At 45.4% G+C, this 13,074-nt stretch overlaps 1 gene segment (V, D, J or C); it reads right to left on the bottom strand.

Annotated features, from left to right (window-relative positions):
* The window catches only part of LOC148113616 (Ig mu chain C region-like), a 42,036-nt gene that overhangs the window by 5,850 nt on the left and 23,112 nt on the right, over positions 1 to 13,074 (bottom strand). The window contains 1 exon segment of the C gene segment in view: positions 9,395 to 9,469. Within this exon segment, the coding sequence occupies positions 9,395 to 9,469 (75 nt within the window).

The raw sequence follows: 13,074 nt of genomic DNA, 5'->3' as shown, positions 1-13,074 counted from the left end.
ATAACATGGGTGGGGGTGGAGGGGAGGGCGGGGGGGAGAACTGGTTCGGTGACGTCATATCGTCACCGCTACCGGCTCGGCCGAACCGGACCGAACCAGGAGGAACCCACCACTGGTATGTATGTACGTACGTACGTACGTACGTACGTATATGTATGTATTTATTTATTTGTTTATTTGTTTATTTTTCGAATTTCTATGCTGCCCACTCTCCGAGGACTCTGGGCGGCTTACAACAAAGACAGTATACTAAATAGCATATTGCCCCCAGCAATCTGGGTCCTCATTTTATCCACCTAGGAAGAATGGAAGGCTGAGTCAACCTTGAGACGGTGAGATTTGATCCACAGGTTTTTCCTGGCTAGAGGAAAAACACACATAAATCCTACAAAGAAGTAAGAAAATAGATATGTATATGTATACGTATATGTATACGTATATGTATATGTATACGTATATGTATATGTATATGTATATGTATATGTATATGTAAATGTAAATGTAAATGTAAATGTAAATGTAAATGTATGTATAGATATGTATAGATATGTGTGTGTGTGTTTGTATATATGTCAGCTTTGGAAGCCATATTAGGTGGGAAGCTTCCAGGCTGCCACCTTCTCTTGTCTGGGAAAGTAAGAAGGAGGATTTAGTAGAGGGGTTGACTGTAGACATAATAGCATTCTTCCTGTTGGTTAAGGTGATCCGGCATCTGGAGAAGGAGTGGTTGGAGTGCTGAGTCGAGATGGGATGGATGTTGATTGGAGCATGTGATCGACTGAGGAGTGAGGGGATGGTTTGGGGTTTTTTGATTTACTGAGGGAAAACCCAGACCTTTCAGATTCGGGTTTTCCCAGATGTGCCAGTTTATCTTTTTTTTTTAAAATATACTTTATTGATTTTTTAAAAAAAGGTTTTTTTAAAAAGAAAATATCAAATCTCAGGTAACATCTGAGGTATTGTGCGATTACATATATACAGTATATACACAACAAGTATCTTCAAATCTATCATTATTAGAAATAGGCATATCCTTATAGTCTTGTTCTATTATTCCACCATTTATACCACCTTTCCCATACTGCCTTAAATTTTGAATTCTCATCATCTTTAAGCATACTGGTTAATTTTGCCATTTCTGCACATTCCAAAATTTTATTTATTATTGTCATCTCTGGAGGTATTTGTTTATCTTTCCAGTATTTTGCAAAAGTTAATCTGGCCGCTGTTATAATATGTGTAATCAATTGTGTCTTGTCCTTAGAGAGTCCATCTCCCATCATTCCTAGTAAGAAAATTTCTGGAGATAATTTTATATCTTCTTCCACTATTTCCCGCAGCCAAGTTCGTATTTTTGTCCAGAACTTTTTTGTCTCTGAGCAGGACCACCACATATGAAAGAAGGTGCCAACCTCCTTTCCACACTTCCGATGTGCCAGTTTATCTATTCTAGTAAAAAGAACTTTGGAAAATCCTTGCTTCCATGTCTTTACTTGGAGTTGGGATTTTCTGAAACGCTGACAGTGTGTGTGTGTGTGTGTGTGTGTGTGTGTGTGTGTGTGTGTGTGTAAGGGATGTGGTGGCTCAGTGGGTAAGATGCTGAGTTTGTCAATCGAAAGGTCGGCAGTTCAGCGGTTTGAATCCCTAGTGCCACGTAATGGGGTCAGCTCCCATTAAATGTCCCAGCTTCTGCCAACCTAGCAGTTCGAAAGCACGTAAAAAATACAAGTAGAAAAATAGGGACCACCTTTGGTGGAAAGCTAACAGCGTTCCGTGGGCCTTTGGCATTTAGTCATGCTGGCCACATGACTACGGAGACGTCTTCGGACAGCACTGGCTCTTCGGCTTTAAAACAGAGGTGAGCACTGTCCTAGCATGATTTTTCAGGATGCTTGTAATATAAGCCCTACCCCAAAAAGAAGCCCCAGTTAAGATTGTCAACCAGACAGAGGTGTATACAGAGACACACACACATATATATATGAAAGAAAAAGAATTGTTGAGAAACCTCTAATCCTAAGGAAAAAAATCTCCATACTCAACCAAAGAAAGTGCAAAGAAAGAGGGGAGAACTCACCTTTTTGAGGGCTCAGAGGGACGCTGTGTCCAGGGAAGACGAACCCCAACAGGAGAAAGTAGATGGTGGACCCCATTGTGAAAGTCAGACTGAAGTCTCACAAAGGGTCCTTGTGCAGTTATACAATTCCAGCAAGATGAGAGAATTGAGCTTCCAAGCACCTGTCCAGAGCTTCAGGAGAAAGTGAGCAAGCTGACTCAGAGGGGGGAATTTAAACATAATCCGAAGAGAGTCTTGGCGTCACATGCTGTTGGTTCTGTTTCCTCATTGGCCCTATTCATTTGGTTCTCCTCCAATCCCATTTGACTAAGGTTGATCCCGGAACAATATTGACTTGAGTGGCCACATGCCACCCAATGTTGGCAACTGCTGACACTCTGATTTCTGTTTCACCTAAACCTCCACGTAGGTCATCTGAAGGTCATCTATCCAGGGAGCACAAAGCAGAAGAGAAGATTGGGAAATTCCTCTGGGCCATTTTGTTAAATGATCATTAATACATGAAATAGGGACACGTCAACTGTTAAGTTGTGCCAGCAAAACAAACGTGTCTCCTCCTTCGTGTCTTGCTTCTTCCTGGAGACATTTTGCCTGAGGGCCTTAGTGACAGAACAAAAGTACAGTGTGCGATTCAGAGAGAAGATGTGATGTGCTGCAGATATTTATCGGTAAACATCATTTGTGTTGAGAAATGAATAATCCCCTTTTACAGACCTGACCTCTTTGTCCTTCCTGAAACAATTCTACTCAACACATTCTGGACATGATGCAATGGCTTTAATTTGTGAACAGAAGTTTTTGATTGGGAGCCGAGCTGGTGGGGGCAAGTAGGAATGGGAGAAAGTGGAACTATTGCAAATACTTTGACTTTTTGCTCTTAGGCTAAGTGGGCAACCTACAGAGAAGGGCATTTAAGAATAGAGGAAAGTGGATACGGACCAGACAGTAAAGGATCATTGTCCTTGAACGTGATGGGTTCAAATCTACACTGAAGCCTGAAGCTCATCAGGTTGGAGGAGATGCATCTATGTCCATTCATTTCTCACATCACAGGGCTGCAGTGAGGCTAATTTGGAGTATCCATGAATAACTCAGCTAAATCCATTGGCCTTCTGTGGGATTCATACAGAAACATGATCAACTCCATTTTGTTGTATTCTCAGAACGGTGATCTGCCCAGATTCATTTGCTGAGATGGGTGCAGGGGTGGGCTGCTGAGGGTTCTCAGGGGTTCGGGAGAACCTCTGGCTAAAATTCTGTGCAGTTTGGAGAACCCCCAAATATCCTGCCCTACCCACCCTGCCACGCACTCCAGGGAGTCCCCACACAGCCAGTTTTGGATGCAGGTAAGAGCAGGGTGTGCGCAGAGGCTCAGGGAAGGCAAAAACAGACCTACCAAAAGTTCAGGAAGTCCGGAAATGGGCCTGTTTCTAGCCTCCAGAGGGCCTCCAGAGCCTGGGGAGGCTGTTTTCGCCCTCCCAGAGGCTGCAGTACGGCACTCGAACCACTGCGCCACCACAGCTCTTAAGGAATAGAGATGCCAGAGGAAGTCAGAAATTCCAATATAGTCCATGCATCATCATTAGTTCTCACAATAAGCCAGATTTTGTTTTTGTTTTTGGAAAAATGTTTTATTGTAAAATATTTATCAAGTATCAATAATAATGTTATGTATGTATCTATTTTGTGCGGGAAATTCAAATGCAGGAATACTTGTGATTGGTTAACGGTTATTTCAGAACTGTATATAAGGAGGGCTGTTGCCTGTGTTTCTTTGTTGAAGCCTAACCCTGAATTAAAGAACTGTTGTCACTAGGTTGCTTGGGCCTCTCGTTATTCCCGTGCTACAACATTGGCGACGAGAATGGGAATGAGGCCACAAGAAGCAAATCAAAAAGAGCTCTGACTTTCAGCCAGGGTGACGAGCGGACTACGGAGACATACTGCGATGTCTGCCTACATCCCGCCAAAACCCTTCGATCCAACCCGAGAGAAGTGGGGGTCGTACCTGACCAGATTCGAGTGCTCCCTGGAAGCAAGTGAGATGCAAGGACTCTCTGCAAACCGAAAAAGAGCCCTCTTCTTGAGCCACTGAGGGCCAGACGTTTTTGAGATGGCCGAGTCCCTCTGCGAGCCAACTCCAGTTCAGACGGTCCCCTGGGACATCCTACAAGCAAACCTGAGAGCTCACTACGCTCCCGTTCCTTCTAAGTTTGTACAACACTACAAGCTCCGGCAACAAAGAGAAGGAGAACCGGTCAGCACATATGTGGCTGCCCTTCGAAAAGCCACAACGCATTGCAACTACCGGGATCTAGATGAAGCATTCCTCAAACAGTTGATTTGTGGTGTGAGAGACACTCGATTACAGAGGCGCTTACTCGCGAAGCCAGATTTGACATTAGCCAGCGCGCTCAATGAAGCTAGAGCACACGAAGCATCCACTAAGGCTTCCGAAGAGCTACAACGTCCACAGCCGAGCAAAGAAGGCCCGAAGTCAGCCCCTGTTCATCAAAAGGAGGCGCAGACCAGCACGGAGGAAGAGTCAGATGAGGACGTCTTCCACACGGACAAAAAGAAGAGCGAGCAAAGTCATCGCCGTGAGAACTGCTCGAGTTGCAGTGGAAATCACGAGAGATAGTCCTGCAAATACCGAGACGCCATTTGAAGGTGCTGTGAAAAGAAGGGCCATTTGGCTAGAGTCTGTAGAGCTCAATTTCCTCGAAATAACAAGTCACGTGACTATCACGACCAACCAGAACTGACGCGTTCAAATCGGCCAACCAGAGATGGCGGCGTGAGAAAACAGTGTGAGAATCAAAAGTGAGAAACCTACAGCACGAGAATCGGCCAAGCCAGCAAGTCTGTAAAGGAACAGGTCTACACGAGAGTAGAAATTGAAGGGAGACCATGCGACATGGAAATCGACACCGGGTCTGCCCTGTCAATCATGTCCTGGGCAACGCTTAAATCGCTTTTACCGAAGTTCCAGAGAAACCAGCTTTCATGGCAACGAGTTCGCCTTCTTGACTACCAAGGGAACCGAGTTCCTGTGGAAGGCATAGGCATGTTTCGGGTCACCTACAGCGAGTTCCAGAAAGAGCTTCCTCTGGCCATCATAAGCAAGTCGCTACCAAGCCTCCTGGGCCTAGCCTGGTTTCGAGCCCTCGGCATGGGCTCCACGGGTGTCCACAGCCTCGGCGGACCATTTCTAAAGGAAAGCCTCCTGCACGAGTTCCAGGAAGTTTTTGAAGAGACGCTAGGCAAGTACGTGGGGACCCCTATTTCTTTTAATTTAGACCCTAATGTAGCCCAGATTAGGTTAAAGGCAAGACGAGTACCATTTGCCCTAAAACCAAAAATAGACACAGAACTTGACAAACTGATCAAACAAGGGGTGTTAGTTCCTGTAGATCACGCTAGGTGGTAAACCCCAATAGTCACGCCAGTAAAGTCAGACGGATCAATCAGAATCTGCGCTGGTTATAAATGCACGATTAATAAGGCATTGCAGCAGAGCGCCTATCCAGTTCTGATCGTCCACCATCTACTTCACTCCCTGGGCCCTTGCAAGATATTTGCTAAGTTAGACCTTGCGCAGGCGTACCAGTAGCTGCCGGTAGATGACGCTACGGCAGAATCACAAACTATAGTAACGCACAGAGGTGCGTTCAAATGCACTAGACTGCAGTTTGGGGTTAGCATTGCACCAGGGCTTTTCCAAAGCACTATGGAGCGCCTACTACAAGGACTCCCGGGGGTTGTACCCTATTTTGACGATGTCCTCATTAGTGGCCAGAATGAGGCGCAGCTTGGAAACAGAGTTAGACAAGTGCTCACCAAGTTTAGAGAGGCGAGACTTAAGCTCAAGAAGTCCAAATGTAAAATTGTGGTACCCTCCATAGAATTTTGGGGCTACTGAATTGACGGCACAGGCATTCACCCCACAGAAAGCAAAGTAAGGGCCATCCAAAATGCACCCACAACAAAGTCGAAGGCTGAACTGCAGGCCTTCCTTGGACTTCTAAACTTTTACACCATGTTTCTCAAAGACAAAGCCACCATTGCGGAACCATTACAAAGACAGCTAGGAAAAAACGTTCCTTGGGTTTGGGGCAAAACTGAAGTGGCCGCATTTAAGGCTGCTAAAAAACTTTTGTCTGAAGACAGTTTCCTTATCCAATACAACTCGGAATTGCCGCTTGTACTTGTCTGCGATGCGTCCCCTTTTGGAGTGGGCGCTGTGTTGAGCCATAGACTACCGAACGGATTAGAGGCGCTCATTGCCTATTACTCTTGTACTCTGTCCACTGCAGAACAAAATTATAGCCAGCTGGACAGGGAAGCCTTAGCAGCTGTGGCGGGAGTCAAAAAAATTCACGAATATTTGTTTGGCTGGACTTTTGAACTTATAACGGACCATCAGCCATTGTTGGGACTTTTGGCTGGTGACAAACCTACCCTGGCCACTCTCTCCCCCCGGATGACCAGGTGGTCTATTTTCCTGGCTGCTTACTCATATAGACTAATCCACCGACCGGGCCAGACTCTGGGCCATGCTGACACCCTCAGCCGATGCCCCTTGCCCGATCTATTGGAAAATCCGACTCCAGAAGCCCCTGTATTGTTAATCAATGTTGTGTCCCTGGGTCCCCTCTCGTTTGGCGAGGTGGCAAGGGCTTCTGCCAAAGACACTGTTATGGGCTGGGTCATGAGGGGATGGCCAACTAAGGTGGACAGTGGGGATTTTCAAGTGTTCTTTAACAAAAAGAATGAGTTGTCTATGTTGGGGGGCTGTTTATTGTGGGGCAATAGGATGGTTATCCCCTCCCGGTTAAGGTATTGGGTATTGGAATTGCTACATGAGGGGCACCCTGGTATTGTCAGAATGAAGAGTCTGGCTCGGAGTTGTGTGGTGGCCACAACTTGACTGAAATGTCACAGAGTGGGTGGGAAAGTGCAGGCCTTGCCAGGAATCCAGCCCCAATCCTCCTGTAGCTCCCATTAGGGAATGGGAAAAACCTAAAGGCCCATGGGGGAGGATTCATATAGATTTTGCAGGGCCTTTCCACGGCCAGAATTTTCTAATAATTGTTGACGCCTTTTCCAAATGGCTGGAAATAGCCCTAATGCCATCAACCACTTCCGAGGCAGTAATCAAGGTCCTCAGAAAGCTATTCGCTACCCACAGGTTGCCAGACACTCTGGTATCAGATAACGGGCCCCAACTCACGGCAACTCAGTTTGAAGGCTACCTGGCCGAGTTAGGAATAAGATATGGATTATCTGCTCCATTCCATCCGGCTTCTAATGGCCTTGTAGAGAGATTCATACGAATGACCAAAGAAGCCCTGTCCCGACTCGATGCAGGGGACTGGCAAGCTAGGGTTGATCAATTCTTAGCAATACAGCATGCAACCCCGTGCACTGCCACGGGGCGCAGCCCAGCTGAGCTTTTAATGGGCCGTAAACTCAGGTGCACTCTTGATCGCTTACATCCGAACTATTCCACAGATAATTTTAAGGGGGAAGAGGGAGGATTAAGACAATTCCAAATCGGGACCCCGGTATTTGCAAGGAATTATGCTAGCGGTCCGCTGTGGATAGGGGGAATTATTGTTGGAATCACTGGCCCGAAATCATACACAGTGGACGTAGGGCAAGGCAAAATTTGGAGAAGGCACATAGATCAATTGCGTAAACATTTGAATAGTGAAGCCTGTACTAGTTCAGATATTGTTAGCCCTAACTTCCAAAGTTTCCCTGAAACAGCTATCTCAAGCCCGAGTAACCCGGATTACTCATCGGGTAAGCCTGAGTTCCAGAGCCGCCCCAACGAGTCGACACTCCCAGCCAGGGATGGCCACACCTCTGGAGAAATCCAGGAGGTTCCATTGGCAGAGCCAGGAGAGATGAGAGGTCCCTCTGACCGGCTCGACGCCTCGCCTACAACTGAACTGCGCAGGTCTACCAGAGTGAAGTCATGCCCTGGTCACCTGCGTGATTTTGTATGTAAATATGTAAATAGATAGGATAAGTGCCTTCTGGGAATGGAGGGGTGTTATGTATGTATCTATTTTGTGTGGGAAATTCAAATGCAGGAATACTTGTGATTGGTTAACGGTTATTTCAGAACTGTATATAAGGAGGACTGTTGCCTGTGTTTCTTTGCTGAAGTCTCACCCTGAATTAAAGAGCTGTTGTCACTAGCTTGTTTGGGCCTCTCGTTATTCCCGCGCTACAACAAATAAGCAGAGGAAACAGGCACTGGTGGGAACAGACCGAATTAAGGTTTCACAAAAGAAATTAGGTTGACCGTTAGAAGCAAATGTTGTTGGTGTCAGAGAAGGCGAAGGGGAGGTCAACCACAAATGGTTAACCCATGTTCTTACTTACTATGTTCTTCCTTTACCCATGTTCTTACTTATAGTCTTCTGAATTGAGTGGTAGGGCAAGGCTTCATGGCTCACCAGGCAAGTGAAGGGATCTCCAGAACTCCATTCCTGTTTAGTGATGGTCAACCTGCTGTTGGCATAATACTGATTGGATGTCTTAGACCAGGGGTTTCAAACTCGATTTCATTTTATATATATATATAAAAGTTGTTTTTTATTTTATAAACAAACAAACATACAATACATAATCAATCAGTCAGTGTATCATCTGAGTACATCTTTTGTGTCTTCTTCCTAGAACTCGATTTCATGGAAGGCTGCATCAGGGTTGATTTTGATCTTGGGGGACCGGGGTGGATGTGGTCAGGGTGGGTGTGGCCACTTTGACATCACTCGTGTCGGGGGCACCTGTGGTGGCCCGAGCAGTCTCCCAGCAAAAACAAGCTCCTGAGCTCTATTTTTGGCTGCAATGGCCTCCTGCAACCCTCTGCCAGGAAAAATGGAGTTTGGGTGTGCTGCCCCTGGCCCTTTCAAACTCCGTTTTCAGCTGCGACAGCCTTCTGCATCCCTCTGTCGGTGAAAACAGAGCTCAGGAGGGCCACCCACAGCCCTCGTGAGCTTCATTTTCAGCTGCAACAGACTCCTGCAATCCTCTGCCAGTGAAAACGGAGCTTGGGAGGACCACCTGCGGCCCTCCCAACCCCCATTTTCACTGGCAGAGGCAGCATGGACCGGTTCTTTGCTGTTTCCAGGGCGGCCCTGCAGGCCAGGTCTAAGCACCTTATGGTCTTGAGTTTGACACCCCTGCCTTAGATTCCAAGATGGGTGACCAGTGATGTATGCTGATTCATTAATTAGCTGCTTGTTCTGGAGCCATTCCATAAGTGGAAAGAAACCTTCTAGGAGGGCTCTGATGATGTACCCATTCCTCAAATTCAGCTGTTCTGCTGCAGGTAGAAGGATGTAGACAAAGAGAGCTTTTGATTTTCCATCTGAACTAAGGGAAAAGAAAAAGAAAAGGAGTGAGGAGAATATTTAGTGCAGATTCTTTATCATGTTTAACTGTGACCACACTAAAATTTCTCTTTGTCATAGATTAGTTCATTAGCTTAGACCAGGGGTCCCTAACCCAGCAGTGAAATCCTCCCGGTTCTATCCAGCTCACTGAACTGGTAGCGCCGGCAGCGAGAAGCTATGCTCACCCACTGGGACATCATTACATCCTGGTTTTTTACCTTCTGCATATGCGCAGAAGACTCTTGCAGTATCCTTCCCCTGGAGTTGGGTAAGAATGGAGATTTTGCAGTATCCTTCCCCTGCCACGCCCACCAAGCCACACCACACCACACCCACCAAGCCACATCCACAGAACCGGTAGTAAAAAAAATTTGAATTTCACCACTGCTATTGATGGAATTGTTGGAAAACCAGGCTTGGAAAACCTTTGGACATGCAGATTTGTTCAGTGGTGCACGATAAGGGGAGGAAGCAACAGCAGCTAAGCCTCCATCGATTAACATGCCTGAAGTAAAAACGACAGAGTTAATTATAGGTGGGATGCAGTGTATGAGCCAATCATGCACACAATGGCCATATTGATGTATAAAGGCGAATATCTCCTCAATAGTAGTTTTTACATCTGACAATACATGTATTTTTAGGATAGTTCGCCATATATGTATATATGTATATATGTATATATGTATATATGTATATATGTATATATGTATATATGTATATATGTATATATGTATATATGTATATATGTATATATGTATATATGTATATATGTATATATGTATATATGTATATATGTATATATGTATATATAAAAAGTTAAAATCTCGGGTGTTTTCCGGCGTCATTAAAAATCTGTTAGTTAAAATGCTTAAAATCCTGGCTAAGATCTCAGCTCAAAATCCTCCAAAATCCCAACAAAACACTTTGTAAGGTCTTTTAAAATTCTGGCTAAAATCCTAACCAACACTTTAAAGGTTTGGCAACGTTTTGACAAGCTCTCTACCGTGTCATCTTCCGGCCTTTACTATCAGTTTAGAAGTTGTGAGTCCTGCTTCATTATCCTAGCTGCAGCCTGACTGCGTGTTAAGGGCCCAGCTTTCTCTGGTTCCAGGATTTTAAGGAGATTTTAACATATACTTCCCCTGCCATGCCCACCAAGCCACACCCACCAAGCCATGCCACGCCCACCAAGCCGGTAGTAAAAAAATTTGAAACCCACCACTGTTCTGTTCCGTTGGTTGATTGGTCTCACTGTCAGAAAATTTCTCCTTATTTCTAGGTTGAATCTCTCCATTATTCCTTGTCTGGCCTTCAGGTGCCTTGGAAAATAGCTTGACCCCTTCTTCTCTGGGGAAGCCCCTCAAATATTGGAAGACTGCTCTCATGTCTTCCCTGGTCCTTCTCTTCACTACACTAGCCAGGCCCAGTTCCTGCAACCGTTCGTAGTATGTTTTAGCCTCCAGTCCCCTCATCACCTTGGTAGCTCTTCTCTGCACCCTTTTTAGAGTCTCAACATCTTTTTTATAGCGTGGTGACCAAAACTGGATGCTGTACTCTAGGTGTGATCTTACTAAGGCTTTATAGAGTAGTGTTAGTACCTCACTATCACAGTTGTTGAGGTTGAAGGAAAACACAAATGATGGAACTGCATGGTACAGAATTGGAAAGATGCCAATTTGGAAATAACGCTAGCCAAGGTCATCTTCTGAAAGTCATTTAGTTGGAGGAACACCAAGATTGGGAAATGTTCCTGCATCCTTTTGCTAAATAATAATTCATAATAGAGAATAGTTGTACAAACACAACAGGTACATCTATTTGACTTCATGCTTCTCCCTTGAGGCATTTGGCATGAAGCCTAAGATGGCAGAGTAAACTATGGGCAGCATTTCGTAAAATGGCCAGGATTTGGTTTTAGACAGTCAGCTGCAAATATCACTCCTCTTGACAGCTGAATAATTCCCTTTAATTGAACTGTCCCCATTTCTCCTTCCTGGAAAAAAATCTGTTCAACACAGATGGATATAGAACAACTGTCAGGGTTCCAAGTAACATCCCCAATAAAATAAGGGTCGGTCCCACTCTGCTCACCCCCATCTGCTGTTCCCACAGCATCGCCCTGGTCAGCAACTCTTGGGGCAGCGCAGTTCCCGCAACTTTACTCCATAGTGAGGGATCCAGTTGAGCGGCTTGCCATGACACTGGCTCTTTGGGTGGGGCTCCCTGTCAGCGTTCCCCTTTGGGAACGTCTTCTGCCTTCATCACAGCTTCAGAAAGGGTGTAGAAGGTCTCAACATAGACCATTGAACCAGCTCCTGTGGCTCCCTCTGTGATCACAGTTTTCTCCTCCATCTTCCCTGTGTCTTCGCACTGCCCAGTGTCGGGTCAGCATTCAGGGCTCAGGACCCGAAAAGCATCCCAGAGGTCAGGGAGCTGGTAAACATTTTAAAGGAGATTCGGATTAATGTCAGGGTTCCAAGTAACACCCCCAATGAAAGAAGACTTCAAGGCCAGCAGTTCTTCATAATTCCATTTTATTGGAGATGTCATATTGGAACATCTGGGAAAACCCGAATCTGAAAGCTTCCAGGTTTTCCCCACCCAAAAGAAAGTCCAAGTCCCTTCCTCTGCACCCACATGTCCATCTTATGGTCCAATCAATGCACCGTCCCAACTGGAGATGCCTCCCAGTCACGCCACTCCAGGTGCAGGCCGAATGTCCTTGATTCTCTGAGAAAGGAATGTTGTTTTGACTATATATCCCTGCTACTCCATGCAATCCTCCCTCCCAGTTTTCCACAGCACTAAATGTATTTGTATTTATTAGTTTGTCAAACATGTACAAGATAGCAGGTGTAAATATAAACATGGATATGAACGAAAGAAATGAAAACAAATAAATGGGGACAGTAGGACAGGGACAGTAGGCACGATGGTGCTCTTATGCACGCCCCCTTTACGCACCTCTTAGGAATGGGATGAGGTCCATGGTAGACAGTTTGAGGTTGAAGCTGTGAGGGTTAGAGAATATAACAATGGACTCAGGTCGCCATTCCAGGCGTTGACCGCTCTGTTGCTGAAGTCGTATGTTTTGCAATTGAGTTTGGAGGGGTTTACCTTGAGTTTGTACCGATTGTTTGCCCATGTATTATTGAGGTTGAAGCTGAAGAAGTCGTTGACAGGTAAGATGTTGTAGCAGATAATTTTGTGTACTGTGCGTAGATCAGGCCACAGGCGACACAGTTCTAGATTATCCAAGATTTCCAAAGATTTCCAAGATTGTCCAAAATTTCAAGTCTGGTGACACAGGGAATTATATTGATTAGAGGAGTGGAGTATTCTTCTTGTGAAGTACCTCTGGACCCGCTTAATCGTATTAATGTCCGATGTACAGTGTGGATTCCAGGCAGATGAGCTGTATTTGAGAATTGGTCTGACAAAGGTTTGTTTGTCGCAGCCCTGAAGAATCCAAGAAAAAGATGTCCTCCAGGGCTGACAACAACCTTGTCTCCCCTGGTCCTTGTCTGTTAGAGTTTGTAACAAAATCAAATCCAGAAGCAGACACAGATAACTGAATCAGCT

The sequence above is a fragment of the Pantherophis guttatus genome, chromosome 4 (genome assembly GCF_059756535.1).
Source record: "Pantherophis guttatus breed Tessera chromosome 4, ASM5975653v1, whole genome shotgun sequence".
Lineage (NCBI taxonomy): Eukaryota > Metazoa > Chordata > Lepidosauria > Squamata > Colubridae > Pantherophis > Pantherophis guttatus.
The sequence above is the reverse complement of the archived record's forward strand: the minus strand, read 5'-3'. Positions and strand labels throughout refer to the sequence as shown.